Consider the following 22,071-nt stretch of genomic DNA (forward strand, 5'->3'; position numbering starts at 1 on the left):
CTGGGTTAAGTAGCACTTAATGAATGCATGAACTTTATAGGATGAAATACTTTGCTTTCCAATTGCCTGAGAATACCCAAGATGAATGGGTACCAGGTTATTTTATTAATGCCATAACTGTACATACAGAGCACAAATTAGAGTTATCTAGTTAAATTTGAATAACCTTTCCAACCTAAACTGAGGAATTCCAGGATAAATATCACTTTGGGGATTGCATTTTCCCATCTATCCTGTGAGCAATCATTTAAACTAGAAAGTATTTGAATACCCACTTTACATTACAGTATGCATGGGCTCCATACATATTTTAATTCTTCAAATGAATTATATATTAATATAATCATTTATACATACTACACTTAAAAAGGATTGGGGTCGTTTTATATGTACATTTTATGGATCATTGCTGGGGGTCAGGCAGAGGTGGCATCAGTTTTGTTCATCAAAGTTGCTTGTAGAAACTGGCAGAGTTTGAGTTGGGCTTCTAGGGTGAGCCAGCTATGAAAAAAACAAGAAGTCCCAATTATAATATGAATTATGTTCTTGTGGTCAGCATAGCTCTCCTTCCTCACTATCAGAACCCAGATTTTATGCAAGGCAGCAATGCGGCCAGATTCTAAAAATCACTTTTTCCAACTTCCCTGATATAATCAAAGTTCCCGGATATCACCTGTTTAAAGAGATGAAGGGCAGTTTAGCTAGGACACCCTTTTGATCATTGCCGTTCTTATCTTGCTTACAATGTAGACAAGAGGCTTCAGGAAGTATAGATGTTCTGCACCGTAGGGATAAAAAGCCACGTATTACGGCTGGAAGAGAGGTGACGACATGGGAAACCACTATACCCCGTATCTACTGCCTATTTCCCAAGGCAATATGCAGAAAAGAAAAATAAGCCTCTATTTGCTTAAGCCACTTTGGTCAGATTTCTCTTGCCTACAGTCAAACGCAAAACCTAACTAATAGGAGTTGGGAAAGTTATTCCATGTCTAAAACAAGTTTTTACTAAATACCCCGTATCTTTGGCCACCTGATGCAAAGAGCCGACTCACTGAAGAAGACCCTGATGCTAGGAAAGACTGAGGGCGGGAGAAGGGGGCAACAGAGGATGAACTGGTTGGATGGCATCACTGACTCAATGGACCTGAGTTTCAGCAAACTCCGGGAGACAGTGAAGGGCAGAGAAGACTGGTGTGCTGCATTCAAGGGGTTGCAAAGAGTCGGAGACAGCTTAGCAACTGAACAACAACCACCATCGTCTACTAAGTGGGTTTTGGAGAGCACAGCATATGGCAAAGGTCTCATCTGTGATAATTTTAAACTATTTATTTGTGGCTGAGCTGAGTCTTTGTTGCTTTGCGCAGGTTTTCTCGAGGTGTGGCCAGCAGGGGCTACTCTTCATTGCGTGTGCAGGCTTCTCACTGTGGTGGCTTGTCATGGAGCACTAGCTCTAGAGCTTCGGCTCAGTAGTTCCTCGACATGTGGAATCTTCCCGGAACAGGGATTGAACCGAGTTGTTCCCTGCATTGGCAGGCGGATTCCTATCCACTGCACCACCAGGAAAGACCCTCATCTGTGACGTTTGAGGCTGTTGTGCAGTACATGGGTTTGTTGCTCATGACATTTTTACTTGCTTCCACATTAATCAATCCACTGTAGTAGTTACAGGGTGGAGCAGGGACAAAAAAGACCTAGAGCTGAACACAGTAGGGAAGGGCGGAGTTCCCTGTGGTTAGGATTTCGTGCTTCCACTTCCATGGCCTGAGTTCAATCCCTGGTCAGGGAACTGTCCCACAAGCAGCACAGCCAAAATAAGAAAAAGGAAAGGGCTTAGTTGTTAAAGAAGGCCTCTGCCCTTCACAATTTATGGTATCACCAAGGAATGTGATCTGGGAGTGGACTCCTATTGAAGGCTCCAAAGAATTTGGAAAGGGGCATCAGGCCACATCTGCAAAGAAGGCCACAGAGTGCCCAGCAGGACAAGTTGATTGGCAAGAGGGAAACCAAGTTATCCTGCAGAAGGAACTGATCCCTTTTTTGAAAAACAATAATTGATTTACAATGTTATGTTAGTTTCAGGTATAAAACTTCAGATTCTTTCCATTAGAGGTTGCTATAAGATACTGAATATCGTTCCCTGTGCTATACAGTAGGTCCTTGTTGGTTATCTATTTTATATTATATAGTAGTGTATGTCTGTTAATCCCAACCTCCTAATTTATCCCTCACCCCCCTACTTCTTTTGTAACTGTAAGTTTGTTTTCTACGTCCATTAAGTCGGCTTCAGTTTTCTAAATAAGTTTATTTGTATTATGTTTTTGGTTCCATATGTGATATATAATATTGATCTTTCTCTGCCTAACTTCACTTAGTATGATAATCTCTAGGTCCATTTATGTTGTTGCAAATGGCATTATTTTATTATTTCTTATGGCTGAATAACATTCCATTTCATATATTCATATGAATTCATATATATTCATGTATGTACACACACACACACACATATATATATATGACATCTTTATCCATTCATCTGTTGATGGAAATTTAGGTCACTTCTATGTCTTGGCTATCATAAATAGTATTGCAATGAACACTGGTGTATGACTCTTCTTGATACAGTTTTCCTCCTTTCTGGATATGTGCTGGATCATATAGTAATCCTATTTTTAGTTTTTTGAGGAACCTCCATACTGTTTTCCATAGTGGCTACACCAATTCATGTTCCCACCAACAGTGTAGGAGGGTTTCCTTTTCCCTACACACTCTCCAGCATTTATTATTTGTAGATTTTTGATGATGGCCTTTCTGACCAGTGTGAGGTGATATTTTATTAGGGTTTTAATTTGCATTTCTCAATAGTTAGTGATGTGCAGTATCTACTCATGTGCCCGCAAGCCATCTGTATATCTTCTTTGGAGAAATGTCTGTTTAGGTCTTTTGCCAATTTTTTTACTGAGTGTTTGTTTGATATTGAGTTGTATGAACTATGGTATATTTTGGATATTAAGTCCTTGTCAGTCACATTATTCACAAATATTCCCTTCCATTCAGTAGGTTGTTTTTGTTTTGTTTATGGCTTCCTTTGCTGTCTAAAAGCTTTTAAGTTTGATTAGGTCCCATTTGCTTATTTTTGCTTTTATTTCTTTCACGACAGGCAAAAACTTCTCAACAAGGGAACGAACGAAGGGAGGACAGAGTTGGGGTGGGAAGTGTGTCTGCAGCAGAATTTGTGGTGAGTCTGTTGGGCCAGAGGGAGACGGAAATATAAGCTTCACAGCCAAGAGGCCAGCAGCCCTGAGCCCCAGCACTCTAGCAGTAAGCGGCTGCTTCTCACAGATCTGATGATAAAGGGGATCAGGGAGATGAGACAAATAGAGTTTGGAAGAAATCACACAAGGGCCAACTGATGCACTGGATTTTGGTGTGTGGGTCATACAGGCAGGTGACAAAGAAAGCTGCCAAGACCCTTTCCTACCAGCCCTGCATTATCTGACTCTTATCTCCGTCTTCATCCCTGTCTCTGTTACAGCCTCGCTGGCCACTTTCCAGTTCCCCGGATAGACCCTGATCCCTCCCACCATGAGACCTTTGCGTATCTTATTCTTTTCTCCTGGGACTCTCCTCTGTGACATTCATGGTGGGCTCACAATACAGGTACCCTCTCCAGTTAATGCCTACTCATCCTTCAAGTCTCACCTCATGACTTCCTAAGGGAATCTTTCCGAGATCATCCAGGTTGGATCGACTTTCTCCAAGGGTTCTCACTGAACCTTGTTACTTTCCTTCACAGAATTTACTTCAGTGCAAAATTACACAAATTGTGATTATTGATTACTGTCTACTTTTGCCACTAGACTGAAAGCTCCAAGATAGTAGATCTGTGTCTGTTTCTGCTTACCACTATCTCCCACGTATTCCAGCACAGTGTCTGGCATATAGGAACTGCTTAATAAATAGTTATGAATGAAATTAATAAAACCAGACATTCATTGCTAAAGTAGAGATGGTAATCTTAGCTATTTCATAGCATTTCATGAACCGCAAACATGAAGTTCTTTATAAAGCATCAGTTCAGTTCAGTTCAGTCCCTCAGTCGTGTCTGACTCTTTGCGATCCCATGGACTGCAGCAACACCAGGCCTCCCTGTCCATCACCAACTCCTGGAGTTTACTCAAACTCATGTCCACTGAGTCAGTGATGCCATCCAACCATCTCATCCTCTGTCATCCCCTTCTCCCGCCTTTGATCTTTCCCAGCATCAGGGTCTTTTCAATGAGTCAGGTCTTCGCATCAGGTGGCCAAAATATTGGAGTTTCAGCTTCAACATCAGTCCTTCCAATGAATATTCAACACTGATTTCCTTTAGGATGGACTAGTATAATGAACTATTTTCAAATTACTACTATTATTAAGAGAGATGCTTTAGATTATGATTCTAAATTAAAGAGTTTGAAGAAAAGGAACCAAATGCTTTTCATAAAGGCTTACCTGAAATTTTCTCTTCAAGGCCCTGGTCATTACTGGGGTCAGCCCAGTTCCTGTTTCTAGATTTTCTTTATTAGTAAGTGGGGTTCCACCTGGGCTCCTGCAAAGGTAATGAAAATATTGGGAGCTGTGTTTTATGCCAACTCCTCAAATGAATTTAGAGAGCATAAAGATAGGAGAATGAATTACCTTTCCACATCGACTTTTCTAAGTAGTTTCCGTAGATCTAACTGACTTTTACCAGGAGTACTGATTAAATAAAAATACAAAAGTTAGAGCTCACCAGATTGTATAATTTTTCTCAAAGTAAAGCAATCATTTTAAAATAGGCAACATCCTAGAGAGTGGTTTGCAACATTAAAAAATAGCAGGAGATGCTGATAGGAGCATAAAGTGATATAATGATTCTAATAAGAATCTAATAATTGAATAACTAATACTTTCATTTTATTATTATTTTTAAATAAGTTACTTTTTTTGACTTTGTAATTACACTTGTACGAATTCATCTTAGGGCAAAACTCAATTATGCACACAGATGACGGACAAGGATGATTATTGAAGAGTTATAGAAATAAAAAAATCATAAAACAACCTAAAAGTCTCAAAACAGGATTTTATCTATGAAGTTCACATATTAAAAAACTGCAGCTATTTAAGAAGTCAACATGATACTTTAAGCTAGTTTTTAATGAGATAGGGGAAAGTTTATGACACAGTAATGGGAAAAGCTGTATTTGTATATATTGGGTTGGCCAAAAAGTTCATCCACATTTTTCTGTGGATGAACAAATTTTTTGGCCAACTCAACACAATATAAATTACACATGGGTACATACATGTGTATGCATGTATATACACATTCCATGCAATATGTATTTAATATACATATTTCATACACATATACCTATAATATGTATATTACATATACATATTTCATTGATTCTAAGACATTCTAATTTTAATATATTTCTGAAACTGTGCTGATTTGAAAATTCCTGATGATGTTTTATATTTTGCAATAAATAGTACCATGAACTGGAAATAATAGTGTATATGCCCAGAAAAAGACTAGAATTATAAACAACAGTATGTTAAGGCTGGCTGTCTCCAATGATTCGATTATTTGATATTTTTGTTTTCTTTCAACATCACTGTATATTTCAATTTTCCTAAGTGATCATATATAATTTTTAGAGTTAGAAATAAGCAAAATATTACTATTTTAAAGTAGCAGTAGAGTGTAATATTGTGCAGTTCCTTACATTAAGACATTTGTGACTCGAGTTGACAACACTTTGGACTTTGGTTTCAGGGTAACGCGCTGCAGGTCAGAGACAGTAACCAGTGGGTTCTGTACCTTTGGTGATGGTACAAGCTTTAATCACAAAATGAGACATTATTAAAAACAGATTTAAAAATATCACTCAAAATGTAAACATACCAAAGCAACAAATATTTGCATGCTGAGTATGTGTAAAATATATCTATTCAATTTTTATTCCAAAGCTTCAAAGTATACCTCTACCTTTTCAAGCTAATGGTTGGTGGATAAAACTGCCGAATTAAATAATTGGGGGATTTATATATTTTGTTGAGGAGATCAAAAATTACTCAAATAAAATATCAAATACTTCCCTCAGAACAGCTTTTATATCTAAGACTTATGCTTATTTTCCATTAAGAGACAAGCAGGTTCAAAAACGAAAGACCACATATGTGGTCAATGATTTCTTACCATCCTCCTTTCATCCAAACTCTGTGTCTTCTTTAATTTCACAGTCAGTAGATCTTTAACTGTTATCTGCATGGGTCCATTTTTTTTTAATGGTCCAGCCTTAAGATACAAGGAAAAATTAGAATTCAAATTGAAACCAGGACATCTAGTCAAATGCAAATCCAAATCTAGTTTTTAAAGCCTCAGAGTTAAAAATTAACTTTTATTTCCCCTAGGAGGCAATCAAATTCTTTCCATGCAACCAAGAACTAATTCTGTTTCCAGTATCTATGGATGCTAAGGCTGCTGAAAAATATTCATGAAAATGTAAGGCTTTGAAACTAAGTAAGAGCTGGGCTAGTTTTCTACAACTACGCATCTTCCTTAGGAATCATTGTAATAAGAGAGAAGTAGAAGGAGTTCCTCTAATCAATGTGAAGTTTTGCCTAAACTACCTAAGAAAATGACACGCTTGTTAGAAAGCAAGAACATATACTCGAAGAGGTATATTTTAGGGCAACTGTAACAACAGACTCTGCATTTAATTCAGTCATTTTAACCAAATGTATCCACAGTAAAAAGTAATCAGCTTTTTAGATAGGGCTGTGTAGAGGTTAGTGGTTCCCCTTGGCAGGTAAGTAGCTTTAACGGAGACTGGTTCTCCAATCCAATGGCATCACACTTGAGGATTTACCAATTCTTTTTCTTCTTTTTTTGGTAAAATTTTTTTTATTGTGATAAAAGTCACATACTAAATAATATAAAACATACTATCTTAGCCATATTTAACTGTACAGTTCAGTGGCTCCAAGTATATTCATATTGTGCAACACTCACCATCATCTATCTCCCGAATTTTTCACCTTCCTAAACTGAAACTCTGTCTCCATCAAGCACTAAGTCCCCATCCCCCACCACCAAAAAACAAAAAGGCTAAGTCCCCATTCCCCCTCCCCACCTCACCCTTCCTGCTTTCTGACCCTATGAATTTGACTATTCTAGGTACCTCCTACAAGTGGAATCAAAGAGTATTTTTCTGCGCCTACTGTTATTCTGACTTCACTCACTAAGGAGTCTTTAATTTGGTTTCCCAGAGAGATTTTCCTATTGGTAAAAAGGTATACCAAGAAGCCAACAGGAATCTCTCACCCTGCTGGGTTTCATTCATTTATCCTCCAAAAGAAAAAAATCACTTTCATTTCTTTTTTTTTTTTTTATATATTTATTTAACTGCATGAGGTCTTAGTTACAGAGACTTAGTTACAGCACATGGGATCTTGTTCCCTGACCAGGGTATGAACCCGGGCCCCCTGCATTGGAAGCAGAGAGTCTTAGCCACTGAACCACCAGGGAAGTCCCCTCACTTTCATTTCTAAATCCAACTTCTGTGATCTCCCAGGGGACCATGTCTTTAAAAACAATAACTGCCATAAGCAGGAGATGGAATTAGAACAAAAGGTAGTCCTTCCTGTCAGAGCCCTTTGCCCAGCCTTAAAAAAGACACCTGGCTTGACTCCTTCCTTACCCACTGACACACCTTTACTAGACTGTTTTTTTACCTGAAGTGCTTTCGTGACAGCAGATTTTCTGAGCAGCAATGGTGCTGTCGGTGGTGGGGGCGGAGGCAGAGGGGGAGGCGGGGGAGGAGGGGGAGGAAGGGGAGGAGGAAGACTTGCGGGCTGAGCTGGGGAGGGAGGACGAAGAGCTGCGGAGTCTGCAGGGCTGGCTGGAGCACAGGCGGGAACGTCTGGAAGCTTACCACCCATGTGACACGCTTGCCCATAGCTGGGACAGGAGGAATTTTCTGAGATGGCCTGGAAGAAAAAAACTACATTTGGCAACTGAAGAACAGATTTATTTGGTTCTTCTTTATTTATTTGAGCAGTCATCAAAAATATAGCTGCCACGTGTTGAATGTCTTCTCTGTACACCACATGCGCTACAATATTTTCTCATTTGTCACAAGCTCATTCACTCATTCATCTATTTGTTCTGTCTGTGCTATATGCCAGGCACTTGGCTACAGCGTGAGTCCTGTCTGTCTCCCCATCCAGCTGACAGTCTGCTGAGGAAGACAGACCTCAAAGATACACAAAACACATTCAAAACAAGCCAAGCAATACTTTAATAAGAGCCAAGGCTTCCCTGGTGGCTCAGTGGTAAAGAATCTGCCTGCCAATGCAGGAGACACAGGTTTGATCCCTGATCCGGGAAGACCCCACATACCCTGGAGGGATTAAGCTTCTGTGCCACAACGATTGAGCCCGTGCTTTAAAGTCTGGGAGACGCAACTACTGAGCCTGTGAACCCCAGAGCTTGTGTTTGCAAGGAGAGAAGCTATCGCAATGAGAACTGTATGCACCACACCTAGAAAGTAGCCCCTGCTCACTGCAACTAGAGAAAAAGTCCTCGTAGCAATGAAGATCCAGCACAGTCATAAATAAATAATTATTTAAAAAGAGAAAAATAAGAGCCATGAAGTGTAAAGTAAGCATGAATAGCTATTTAGCCATTATCTCAAGGATGAATTTAGGCTTATCAGGTGAAGAAAGGATATAAAGATTGAGGGAAGAGAGTTCCTGGGAGAGGGAAAAATACTTAATGCAGCCAAGAATACAGCCTATTCAAGGAACTGATAGGAAAAAAAAGTCAAAGGTTGCAACATGACTCTTATGGGCTGCATTGTCTTCCCCCAACCACAAGTCATATATTGACGCCTGAACACCTAGTACCTCAGTATGTGACTGTATTTGAAGACAGGGCCTTCAAAGAAATGATTAAATTAAAAGGAGCCTTTAGGGGGACTTCCCTGGTGGACCAGTGGCTCAGGCTCCGCACTCCCAATGCAGGCGGCCCGGGTTCAATCCCTGGTCAGGGAACTAGATCCCATATGCCGTAACTAAGACCCAGGACAGCTAAATAAATAAATATTAAAAAAATAATAATAAGGGGGCCATTAGGGTGGGATCTACCCCAGTGTGACTTGTGTCCTTACATAAAGACAAAACTTGAACACATAAGAGAGACACTAGGGATGCATGGGCACAGAGAAAAGATCATCTAAAGACACAGAAGACAAGCAGAGGAGAGAGGCATTAGAAGAAGCCAACCCTACCAACACCTTGAGCCTAGACTTCTAGCCTCCACAACTGTGAGAAAACAAATTTGTTGCATAAGCCACTCAGTCTGTGCTACTTTGTCATGGCAGCCCTAGCAAATGAATACAATGACCCTTGGAAGTAAGAGGGCATAATAGTTCCTAGAGGCTGCTATAACAAAGTATCACAAAGTTGGTAGTTTACAACAGAGAAAAGTCATTCTCTCCCACTCCTGGAGGTTGGAAGCCAGAAATCAAGGCGTGCATTCCCTCTTAAGGCTCTAGAGAAGACTCTGTTTCTGGTCTCTTCCAGCTTCCGGGATGTATTGGTATGTCTTGGTTTGCGGCCCTATGACCCACGTCTGCCCCTTAGTGGTCCCACTGCTTCTCTTCCCTCTATGTATTCTACTGTGTGTGTCTTTTATAAGGACATTCATCATTGGATTGAGGGTCCAACCAGGTAATGAAGTATGATTCCCTCATCTCAAAACCCTTCAGTTGATTATCTACAAAGACCCTGGTAGATAAGATAATATCTACAGGCTTCCAGGGATTAGGACTTGGGCCAACTTTTTGGAGGGCCATCACTCAGCCCACTACAGATGGTATCTTCCCCATTTTATCGATGCAGAAACTGAGGTCCAGGTTGTAGGGTGATTTGCCTTTTCTCTTTAGGCTAGATCACCTTGAGGTACAAATTCTGGGTTATATAGTCCCAGAAGTGTCTCTCCAAATCAATGAGCACAGTGTTTATTCTTTACGTTTTAGACACTGAGAATAGGGGGTCTTGCTTAGGGGAGTTTGGAGAAAGTGGATATCTATAGTTTTTTTCCTGCCTATCTCAGTCAAGAAGTTAGAAACCACACTGAATATTTAAAAGAGGAGACAGGAATATCCCTGGCAGCCCAATGTTTAAGACTTTTGCCTTCCAATGCAGGGGATATGAGTTCGATCCCTGGTCAGGGAATTAAGGTCCCACATGCCTCAGGGTGCAGTCAAAAATTAAAAAAAAAAAAAAAAATTTTTTTTTGAAGAGGGAACATGTAACATGGGGAGTTGGTTATACCACTATACTATGGAAGGGCTGAGAAGTACAGAAGGGACAGTGAGACAGCCATGTCATTAGCGACAGCAAAAGCCATGAACACTCTGAGGCTGGAAGGTCAAAGGAACGGGCAGTGTAACCAGACCTCCGGAGCTAGGTTAACTCAGAGAATCTAGAAGCATGGTGGACTTGACCTAGTGGGAGTGGGACTGAGGCAGGCAATGGCAATCATTGTTGGAGAACTGCCCAACACAGAGAACAAAGGGGAAAAATACCCCATCTTCTTTGCCTATCTTCCTTGGGTCAGGAAGATCCCCTGGAGAAGAAATGGCTACCCAGTCCAGTATTCTTGCCTGGGGAATTTCATGGAGAGACGAGCCTGGTGGGCTACAGCCCATAGGGTCACAAAGAATTGGACACGACTGAGTCACACACACACAAACATATACACACATGTATATGTGGCACTAGTGGTAAAGAACCTGTCTGCCAATGGAGGAGATGTAAGAGATGTGAGTTCGATCTCTGGGTTGGGAAGATCCCCTGGAGGAAGACATGGTGACCCATCCTATTCCAATATTCTTGCCTGGAGAATCCCATGGACAGGGGAGCCTGGTGGGCGATAGTCCAGGGGCTACAAAGAGTTGGACATGACTGAGCAACTAACACTTTCACTTTTCTCGTTCCTTCTAGCCTCTCATCAGTGTTTCCCATGAGTGCACACCGGGAGCCAGGTGACATGGAGCTTAGGCAATGGCACCTGCAGGGGTCAGCCCCTCTGTGATGCAGAGCAGAGCCTCTGCAGCTTAAGGAAGAAATCTGACAGCAAAGATGCCCAGAACTAGCACGAGCCTGTAACCACTCCTTCTTCTAATGAAAGCACGCTGGGGTTCCAATGCAGGACTAGCCCTTCCCTCCTTACCTAATTCTGGCTTTGTTTTCATTTGATAATACTAACCTTCAGTGCTTCCTGGAGCTTGCATACTTCATCTTCCAAAATGCAAAACCGTTGTTTTAGACTACGAAGTTCTTGGTGGCAGAGACGGGATGGAAAGACGGTGTTTTTTAATGCTTCTAAACTCTGAAATTCACAAATAAAGAAGTCTGACTCCACTGAGCAATGTGATAAGGACAATATGATAAAGAAAATGCTATGATTTATGAAGTGAAGGCAACAACAAGGACCTACTGCATAGCACAGGAAACTATATTCAATATGTTTTAATAATCGATAATGGAAAATAATATGAAAAAGAATATATATGTGTGTGTGTAACTGAATCACTTTGCTGTACACCTAAAACTAATACAACATTGTAAATCAACTATATTTCAATATAAAAATTTTATTTAAAAAAGTGAAGACAGACATAACCACCTAACTTCATATTATGTGAGCTAAGCTTGAGTGTCTACTGACCTGAGCACACACACGTAAACACACATACTAAGTGTGTAGAAAAACCATAATTCTGAAAAAATGTATGTCAAATCCATACCTGGATCATGCAGCTCTGGCACCAGCTATATATAGACCATACTCTATTTGTCCAAAGCTTTATTGCATTTTTAAAACTGGGAAATCTGAAGTTCCAGGAGAGTCTTAGCCAGCTTCTGCTAATGGGTATATCTGTTGAAGGAATAACCGCTCTGTAGGAAAGACAAAATCAAACAAAGCGGAAACTCCTGAGTTGGAATTAACAGGCTCTAATTAAATAATTCTAAGTTTAGCACCTAAGAGCGGAGAAGGCAATGGCACCCCACTCCAGTACTCTTGCCTGGAAAATCCAATGGACAGAGGAGCCTGGTGGGCTGTAGTCCATGGGGTCACTAAGAGTTGGACACAACTGAGCGACTTCACTTTCACTTTCATGAGCTGGAGAAGGAAACAGCAACCCACTCCAGCGTTCTTGCCTGGAGAATCCCAGGGATGGGGGAGCCTGGTGGGCTGCCGTCTATGGGGTCGCACAGAGTCGGACACGACTGAAGTCACTTAGCAGCAGCAGCAGCAGCACCTAAAAGTTGATGCTTTTGAATTGCAGTGTTCAAGAAGAAGACTCTTGAGAGTCCCTTGCAAGGAGATCCAACCAGTCCATCCTAAAGGAAATCAGTCCTGAATATTCATTAGAAGGACTGATGCTGAAGCTGAAACTCCAATACTTTGGCCACCTGATGCAAAGAACCGACTCACTGGAAAAGACCTGGATGCTGGGAAAGATTGAGGGCGGGAGGAGAAGGGGACGAGAGAGGATGAGATGGTGAGATGGTATCACCGACTTGATGTACATGAGTTTGAGCAAGCTCCGGGAGTTGGTGATGGACAGGGAAGCCTGGCGTGCAGCAGTCCATGGGGTCACAAAGAGTTGGAAACGACTGAACGACTGCATTGCACTGAATTGAATAAAATAGCAAGCTAGTTTTATAGTATGACTGAGAGGCAGATACTACCAAAAGCCAAATTCTTCATTTACTTCTAGAATTCCCAGTTTGACTTGTATAACAAATATTTATTGAGTAAATAAATAATAATAAATCAAATAACACACTAAATAAATATGTGTCAGAGATTCAGTAATGAACAAAATAGATAAAAATCCTGCCTTCATAGGATTTACAAAGAGGGCTAAATGAAAAATATATGTAAGCTACTTGATGTTATGTGGCAGCCTGGATGGGAGGGGACTGTGAGGGAGAATGGATACATGTGTATGTATGGCTGTGTCCCTTCACTGTTCACCCAAAGCAGTCAGAACATTGCTAATTCACTATATCCGAATACAAAACATAAAGTTTAAAAGAAAATAAATCTATGTGGATTGTTAGGTAGTGAACACCCATAACTGAGTATTGTTTTTGCTTTGGCTCCATCCCTTCATTCTTTCTGGAGCTATTTCTCCACTGATCTCCAGTAGCATATTGGGCACCTACTGACCTGAGGAGTTCATCTTTCAGTGTCCTATCTTTTTGCCTTTTCATACTGTTTATTGGGTTCTCAAGGCAAGAATACTGAAATGGTTTGCCACTCCTTTCCCCAGAACAATATTGCATAGGAACCAGGAATGTTAGATCCATGAATCAAGGTAAATTAGAAGTGGTCAAACAGGAGATGACAAGAGTGAACATCGACATTTTGGGAATCAGGAAAATAAAATGGACTGGAATGGGTGAATTTAACTCAGATGACCATTATATCTACTTCGGTGGGCAAGATTCCCTTAGAAGAAATGGAGTAGCCCTCATAGTCAACAAAAGAGTCTGAAATGCAGTACTTGGGTGCAATCTTAAAAATGACAGAATGATCTGTTTGTTTTCAAGGCAAACCATTCACTATCATAGTAATCCAAGTCTATGCCCTAACCAGTAATGCTGAAGAAGCTGAAGTTGAATGGTTCTATGAAGATCTGCAAGACATTCTAGAACAAACAGATGCAAAAGATGTCCTCTTCATTACAGGGGACTGGAATGCAAAAGTATGCAGTCAAGAGAAACCTGGAGTAACAGGCAAATCTGGCCTTGGAGTACAAAATGAAACGGGGCAAAGGCTAACAGAGTTTTGCCAAGAGAATGCATTGGTCATAATAAACACCCTCTTCCAACAACACAAGAGAAAACTCTACACATGGACATCACCTGATGGTCAATACCAAAATCAGGTTGATTATATTCTTTGCAGCCAAAGATGGAGAAGCTCTATACAGTCAGCAAAAACAAGACCAGGAGCTGACTGTGGTCAGATTATTGCCAAATTCAGACTTAAATTGAAGAAAGTAGGAAAAACCACGACACCTTTCAGGTATAACCTAAATTATATCCCTTATGATTATACAGTAGAACTGACAAATAGATTCAAGGGATTAGATCCAATAGACAGAGTACCTGAAGAACTATAGAAGGAGGTTTGTGACATTGTACTGGAGACAGCGATCAAGTCCATACCCAAGAAAAAGAAATGCAAAAAGGCTAAATGGTTGTCTGAGGAGGCCTTAAAATAGCTGAGAAAAGAAGAGAAGCGAAAGGCAAAGGAGAAAAAGAAAGATATATCTATTTGAATGCAGAGTTTCAAAGAATAGCAAGGAGAGATAAGAAAGCCTTCCTCAGTGATCAATGCAAAGAAATAGAGGAAAACAATAAAATGGGAAAGACTAGAGATCTCTTCAAGAAAATTAGAGATACCAAGGGAACATTTCATGCAAAGATGGGTTCGATAAAGGACAGAAATGGTATGGACCTAACAGAAGCTGAAGATATTAGAAGAGGAAACAAGAATATAGAGAAAAACTGTACAAAAAAGATCTTCATGACCCAGATAACCATGATGGTGTGATCATTCACCTAGAGCCAGACATCCTGGAATGTGAAGTCAAGTGGGCCTTAGGAGGCATCACTATGGACAAAGGTAGTGGAGGCAATGGAATTCCAGCTGAGCAATTTCACATCCTAAAAGATGATGCTGTGAAAGTGCTGCACTCAATATGCCAGCAAATTTGGAAAACTCAGCAGTGACCACAGAACTGGAAAAGGTCAGTTTTCATTCCAATCCCAAAGAAAGGCAATGCCAAAGAATGCTCAAATTACCGCACAGTTGCACTCATCTCACACTAGCAAAGTAATGCTCAAAATTCTCCAAGCCAGGCTTCAACAGTACGTGAACCATGAACTTCGAGATATTCAAGCTGGATTTAGAAAAGACAGAGGAACAAGAGATCAAATTGCTAATAGCCATTGGATCATCAAAAAAGCATCAAAAAACCAAGAGAGCTCCAGGAAAATATCTACTACTGCTTTATTGACTATGCCAAAACCTTTGACTGTGTGGATCACAACAAACTGTGCAAAACTCTTCAAGAGATGGAAATACCAGACCACGTTACCTGCCTCCTGAGAAATCTGTATGCAGATCAGGAAGCAACAGTTAGAACTGGACATGGAACAACAGGCTGGTTCCAAATCGGGAAAGGAGTATGTCAAGGCTGTATATTGTCACCCTGCTTATTTAACGTATATGCAGAGTACATCATGCAAAACGCTGGGCTAGATGAAGCACAAGCTGGAATCAAGATTGCCGGGTAAAATATAAATAACCTCAGATACGCAGATGACACCACCCTTATGGCTGAAAGCAAAAAAGAACTAAAAAGCCTCTCGATGAAAGTGAAACAGGAGAGTGAAAAAGTTGGCTTAAAACTCAACATTCAGAAAACTAAGATCATGCCATCTGGTCCCATCACTTCAGGCAAATAGATGGGGAAACAATGGAAACAGTGACATACTTTATTTTTGGGGACTCCAAAATCACTGCAAATGGTGACTGCAGCCGTGAAATTAAAAGACGCTTGCTCTTTGGAAGAAAAGTTACGACCAACCTAGATAGCATGCCAAAAAGCAGAGACATTACTTTGCCAGCAAAGGTCTATGTAGTCAAAACTATGGCTTTATCAGTAGTCATGTATGGATGTGAGAGTTGGAGTGTAAAGAAAGCTGAGTTGCAAAGAATTGATGCTTCTGAACTGTGGTGTTGGAGAAGACTCTTGGGAGTCCCTTGGACTGCAAGGAGATCCAACCAGTCCATCCTAAAGGAAATCAGTCCTGAATACTCATTGGAAGGACTGATGCTGAAGCTGAAGCTAAAGCTCCTATACTTTGGCCACCTGATGCGAAGAACTGACTCATTGGAAAAGACCCTGATGCTGGGAAGGGCTGCAGGCAGGAGGGGAATGGGGTGACAGAGGATGAGATGGTTGGATGGCATCACTGACTCAATGTACATGAGTTTGAGCAAGCTCTGGGAGTTGGTGATGGACAGGGAGGCCTGGCGTGGGGCAGTTCAGGGGGTCACAAAGAGTCAGACATGAGTGAGCAACTGAACTGAATTCAGGTAGTGAACAGATGCTAAGGAGAAAAAGATAAAGCAAGACAGCAGGAATGTGAAATGTTGCCTGGAGGTGAACATTTCAATAGGGTAATGACAGAATGTCTCACTGAGAAGGTGGCTTTTGAGAGCAAACCTCAACGGAATAAACTAGCAAAGCAAATATTGGGGAAAAGAACATTCCAGACAAGGGTAACAGTAAGTGCATAGGCCCTGGGGTGGGTGCCTGTCTGAGGTGTTTGAGGAGTAGCAAGGAGGATGGATGACTAGGGTAGAAAGGAGGGAAGAGGACTAATGGATAATGTGAAGCAGACCATAAAGGCCTTGTGGATCATACAAAGAACTTTCATTGTAGAAGACCAATATGACATGATTTTAGTAGGCTCAGTTTGAATGCTGTGTTGAAATACACTGCAGAGGGGGTAAAGGCAGAATAGGAAGGCCAGTTGGGGGACTTGCAACATTCAGGAGAAAGAGGAGTCAAGGATGGTATCATGGTTACTGATTTTTTGAGTCTGTTTGTTTCAAAATTTTTTCTGTAAAGAGACCTTTAAAAACAAAATGTGTAAAGTTTGTTATAGTGAAAACTACCACCCTAGAGTTCTTAGACCTCAGAGTCTCTTTCAATAACACATTTAAGCCCTGAGTCCCAGAGAATAAATGACCAAACTTTACCAAAATGAAGGTTTAAGTTCCAGCTGTATATCCCTCTTTCGTCACTTAGTTACCAGATTTATACAATTGAGGAGGAAAGTAGAAAATAGTTACTGTGCAGAGCCAGCTCATTAGAAAAGACCCTGATGCTGGGAAAGATTGAGGGCAGGAGAAGGGGATGACAGAGGATGAGATGGTTAGATGGCATCACCTACCTACTCAGTGGACATCAGCTTGAGCAAACTCCGGAAGATAGTGAAGGACTTAGGAACTGAACAACAACAAAACCTTAAACACAATTACCTGAGATTTTTCACTTCATTTGAACTTTAAAAAAAAAAAAAACTAATTAATTTTAATTTTTTTGGCTGCACCAGGTCTTAGTTCCAGCACATAGGATCTTCGCTCTTCATCTCGGTTTGTGGGTTCTTTAGTTGCGGCCTGTGAACTCTTAGTTGCCACATGTGGGATCTAGTTCCCAGAACAGGAATTGAACCTGGGCCCCTGGAGTCCTAGCCACTGGGCCACTGGGGTAGTCCCTTGTTTGAACTCTTAAACTATGGTTGCCACATGAAAATCAGGATGCTCAGCTAAAATTTAATTTCAGATAAAGGATGAATAAGTACTAAAAAATATTTTTTTTTAGTGTATTTCAAATGTTGCATGGACAACACACAAAAAATCATTCATTGGTTATCTGAAATTCAAATTAAGTGGCGTTCTGTATTTTTCATTGATACGTCTGGTGACTTGTTCCCAAACTGATCAGATTTTTAACATTTTCTCTGTTCCACATTATGCCTTACCTTTCTGGTGAGGGTGGTGGAGGAGGAGGTGTAACTAGGTTAGACCGAAAGTGAGAGGCTTCTTTTCTTTTGAATAATCTTTTCGCTTTGGCTTTTAGCTTTCTTCTTCGCTGCTTGAATTTGGGCATGGTTTCTGTAGAGAAAATGTTTACATTTTTTTATTGAAGAATACTACACAGAAAAAAATACAATTTTTGACTGTACAGGTCAATGCGTTATCACAGAATGAACACATCCTTGTAACCACCATCTTGGTTAGCAAACAGGTCACCGCCAGCAACCCAGAAGTCCGCCTGAAGCAGGAGATACAGGGACCCTGAGCTGAGCAGCTGGATTCTGCCCCCTGTAGACAGATATTACTTTTCTTTTCTTTTTGGCTGCACTGGGTGTTTGTTGTGGCACACGGGGGCTTCTCTAGTTGCAACAAGCAGGCTTAGTTGCCCTGCAGCATGTGAGATCTAAGTTCCCCAACCAGGGACTGAACCTGTGCGCCTTGCATTAGAAGACAGATTCTCAACTACTGGATCACCAGGGAAGTCCTGACAGATGTTTCAAAATAAAGATAATGGCAGGAGCAAGGATGAGTTGAGTCCTGTTTAGATAAAAGATAAAGAGACCACATATTTCTCATTCTTGAGGTCAAGGAGGCTCCTAAGCTATGCATGTGCAGAAAAGATCCTCAGGGGAATGGGAGCCAGACCATATTATGTTCTGTAATGCAGTAAAGCACTCAGTCCAAATGTGTAACTTCTCAGAGGCTCTTGCACCGGAATCCATTTTGGCTAAACGATGCACACACATACGAGGGAGGGCCCTGGTGTTGTTGTTCAGTCGCTAAGCTGATTCCAACTCTGCGACCCCATGGACTACAGCATGCCGGGGGATCCCTGTCCTTCACTATCTCCTGCAGTTTACTCAAACTCATGTCCATTGAGTCAGTCATCCATCCAACCATCTCATCCTCTGTCTCCCCCTTCTCCTCCTGTCCTCAATCTTTCCCAGCATCAGGGTCTTTTCCAATGAAGGGAGGGCCCTGAGCCAGACTAAATAGCGACTCAAAGTCAAAGCAAGATGATTGGCCAGAGGACATCAGGAAGAACTAACCCTGGATAAGTAATTTAATCCACCTGGAAAGTGCGCAGCTTTCTCTCTCTCTGAGCCTGCCTGTGCTTTCTCTGCATGTATCTGCTCTCCTAATAAGCACGTTACTTGTCTCACTGCTTTTCACCTCTTTGCTGAAATCTTTCTTCAAAGCAGACAAGTGCCAGGGTGAACACTGCGACCCAGGTTCAGTCCTTGGTCAGGGAACTGAGGTCCCACTTCAGGTCATCATAGACTGTGGCAATCCCACAGCCACCTGAGACCACCCTGAACTGGGGGAAAAGTTAAACTCAGATTTAAACTATCTCTAAAAATACCTTGGCTTTGGCATTATGTTACTCTAATTTTGTTCTGGTTTTGTTTTGCTATTCTTTGTTCAGTCAAGTAAATTTCTCTTTCTTCATAATGAAATCAAGCAGGACCTTGCAGGGTCTTCCCAATGCAAAAGGCCTTTTTTGTCTCCTTTGTCTTATTTGTAGAAAAAAGGCTTCAGTCTCCCAGATGTCCCTCAAGTTCCAAAGAGCAGACTCAAACAGCTACTAATTAGAGAAGTGAGGGAATGCAGAATCAAAGGAAAAGCAGTCAAGCAAAAATAGTAATAAGAGCTAAGACAATAGTTGAGAGATAAAACAGTCACAAAACTAATTCTTCCTCATGGGATATACATAACAACCGATACATATCTTTGTGTTGTCTTGCAGAGACTAAGGACACCCCTGCACCCCACCAACCCAGGTGAAAGATGGTGACTATATGCTGACCACAAGCACTTAGACCCCAGACTGGTTAGGACCATAAATGTTAATGATTAAGATTCCCTAAACATCACCTTGTTACCTTTACCACCAAGCAAACAGAAGAAAGTCCACCAGCTGAGCAGGCACCCTATGACCCTCTGCCCTAATGCTGCCTTTACAAATCTTTGCCTGTGTTTCCCTGGAGGTTCAGTAGTTAAAGACTTTGCATTGCAGGGTGTGCAGTTTTGTACCCTGGTCAGGGAATTCCCACATGCCGTGTGCAGTAAGACCCCCCCCAAAAAAAAAAAAAAAATTCCCCGCCTGAAAGCCAGTGAGGAGTTCAGATCTTTTGAGCATTAGCTGCCCTTTCTCCTTGTTTGGTATTCTGCAACGAACACTGTTAGTTTCCTTCACCACAATGCAGGGTCAGTTGATGAGCTGCGCTCTGAGTTGGGTAAGCGGATCTGAATTTGGGTTTGGTAACAATAACAGAGAAGATGAGACGGCAATAGTTGGGTAGTGTCAGTTTTTAAAAGGAAGTAGATTTCTTTGCTGGTAACATTTACTGAGCATCCATTGAACTTGGCGGAGTTGGTAGTGAAAGAAAAACAAAACTAACCTTTTTATTGGATGCCCATGTACTTTTAGGCACTTCACATACACTTTTTCAGTGAATCTTCATTGTTGTGCAAGGTATTTTCCCTGAGTAAGAGAATTTTCATTACCATTTAGATCAGCATAAATCGAGGCTTAGAAAGATGAAATGATTTATCCAATGGAATGCACTAAAGCATTAAGTTCAAATCTGTAAGTCTCCAAAGACCATGTTCGTCCTAATACACTGTGATGCAGTAGAATAGGTGATATACAAGATAATAACAACTACCCCAAATCTAAGATATGGGTGTTTCAAAACATTTATTTTAAAACACTTTTAAATACTCACTATATTGATATCGGTGAGTGTTATCCCTGGTGGCTCAGTGGTAAAGAATCTGCCTGCCATGCAGGAGACGCAGATTCGATCCCTGAGTCAGAAGATCCCCTGGAGGAGGGCATGGCACCCCACTCCAGTATTCTTGCCTGGAGAATCCCATGGACAGAGGAGCCTGGCAGGCTGCAGTCCATAGGGTCATAGAGTTAGATACAACTTAGGTGACTTCTCAGCACAGCATATTGATATCGAGGGGTGAAAGAGGGGTGGGAGATGAACTGAGAGATCGGGGTTGACATATATACATTACTATGCGTAAAACCGATAACTAGTGAGAACTTGAGTTACTCTAAAGGAACTCTACTCAAGGCTCTGTGGTCACCTAAACGGGAAGGAAATCCAAAAAGAGGGGATCTATGTATGTATAGCTGATTCACTTTGCTGTAGCAGACAGTAAGACAACATTGTAAAACAACTGTGCTGCAAAGTAATTAAATTAAAAAAATAAACACTAACTAGTATATTCAGATTTTAATTCAAATCCTTTTCTGAAGAAAATTAAGTCAGAACTGGCTTGATGTGAAGAAGGGCTTCGCTGGTTTTAGTTGTTGCTACCTGAGGAACAAAGATGTCCTTATTCAAGCAGCAGAACTAAAAATGGTCTCGAGGGCTGGGCCTCCTTCTCTTCAAACTTACATTTGAATAGGAACAATTGGTCTTTAAAATACACATTCATTCCACATTTGTTCACCCTGTAACCCTCCAATACTTGGTATGCAGCGCTAGGCTTGCTAAACTCTCAGATTCCAAGGACTAAAGAACCTCCCCCAGCCCCACTGTGGGTATTCAAGACTAAGAAAGGCTTTAGTTTCAAGAACGTTGGACTTACGGAGGCTACCCTTCATGGCAATGGGTGACAGAGTGTGTATCAACAACCATTATAGGAATAAAGATACTTGACAGCATCTTATTTAACTAATTGCCAGGCCTCAGACTAACAATATTTTTCTTAATTGTTCTTAAAGGCGTGGGAGACATACCTCAAGATAGCTGATTCCACATTTATTATATCACTTTTCCTTTCCACTGAAGTAATGAAGGAAGGCTAAACAGGGATTATTAAACACAAGGGATGTCTAAAAGATTGATTAAAAAAAAAACGTAAAGCAAAAATACTCTGGATGAAGATACTTAGGAAAGCCTCAGGAAACAACAAAAAACTTATGGTTGCTAGAAAAGAAGTTAAACCTCATCAAATTCATGGCCAAGACTATTTTATGAAGAAACCTCTATCCGAGGCAGAGTTCACTGACTGGGATTCCTCTGAATCTGAGATTTCCATAGTAACCGCCCCGCGCTATTTTTCAGCCCTCCTTCAAGCCCTCCCTCCTCTATTCCTGTTCCCTTTCTCGCCTTGAAGTCTTTTGTTAGGGATCAAACTGACAAAGAGAACTGGCCTCCTGCTTCCCCTTTTCCTATATTCACCAATCCCTCAGTTATGAAAACAGACTTTAAAAGGAGCTGGACATTCTGGTTAGACTCGGTGGATTGACTCTCTACCTCAACCTGTGCTCCAATGATGTGCTGGGATTGGTACTCACTGTTGCATTTTTAGGA

At 41.1% G+C, this 22,071-nt stretch overlaps 1 protein-coding gene across 4 annotated transcripts in view; it reads right to left on the reverse strand.

Moving 5' to 3' along the window:
- Positions 1-293: 293 nt before the first annotated feature.
- Positions 294-22,071, reverse strand: part of PRR11 (proline rich 11) — a 29,338-nt gene continuing 7,560 nt past the window's right edge. For 2 of the 4 annotated variants that reach the window (XM_043482813.1, XM_043482821.1), the window contains exons 2-11: positions 20,140-20,222; positions 17,683-17,815; positions 11,853-12,003; positions 11,312-11,434; positions 7,771-8,025; positions 6,233-6,331; positions 5,760-5,872; positions 4,684-4,743; positions 4,498-4,594; positions 294-501 (exon numbers count right to left, since the gene is read on the reverse strand). In XM_043482813.1, the coding sequence (XP_043338748.1) occupies positions 433-501; positions 4,498-4,594; positions 4,684-4,743; positions 5,760-5,872; positions 6,233-6,331; positions 7,771-8,025; positions 11,312-11,434; positions 11,853-12,003; positions 17,683-17,810 (1,095 nt within the window). In that variant the 5' untranslated portion in view covers positions 17,811-17,815; positions 20,140-20,222 and the 3' untranslated portion in view covers positions 294-432. The remainder of the gene's footprint in view (positions 502-4,497; positions 4,595-4,683; positions 4,744-5,759; positions 5,873-6,232; positions 6,332-7,770; positions 8,026-11,311; positions 11,435-11,852; positions 12,004-17,682; positions 17,816-20,139; positions 20,223-22,071) is intronic. The other 2 variants (XM_043482804.1, XM_043482827.1) reach the window with 1 other exon arrangement.

Source organism: Cervus canadensis, chromosome 1 (assembly GCF_019320065.1).
Source record: "Cervus canadensis isolate Bull #8, Minnesota chromosome 1, ASM1932006v1, whole genome shotgun sequence".
In the NCBI taxonomy this organism is placed as follows: Eukaryota; Metazoa; Chordata; class Mammalia; order Artiodactyla; family Cervidae; genus Cervus; species Cervus canadensis.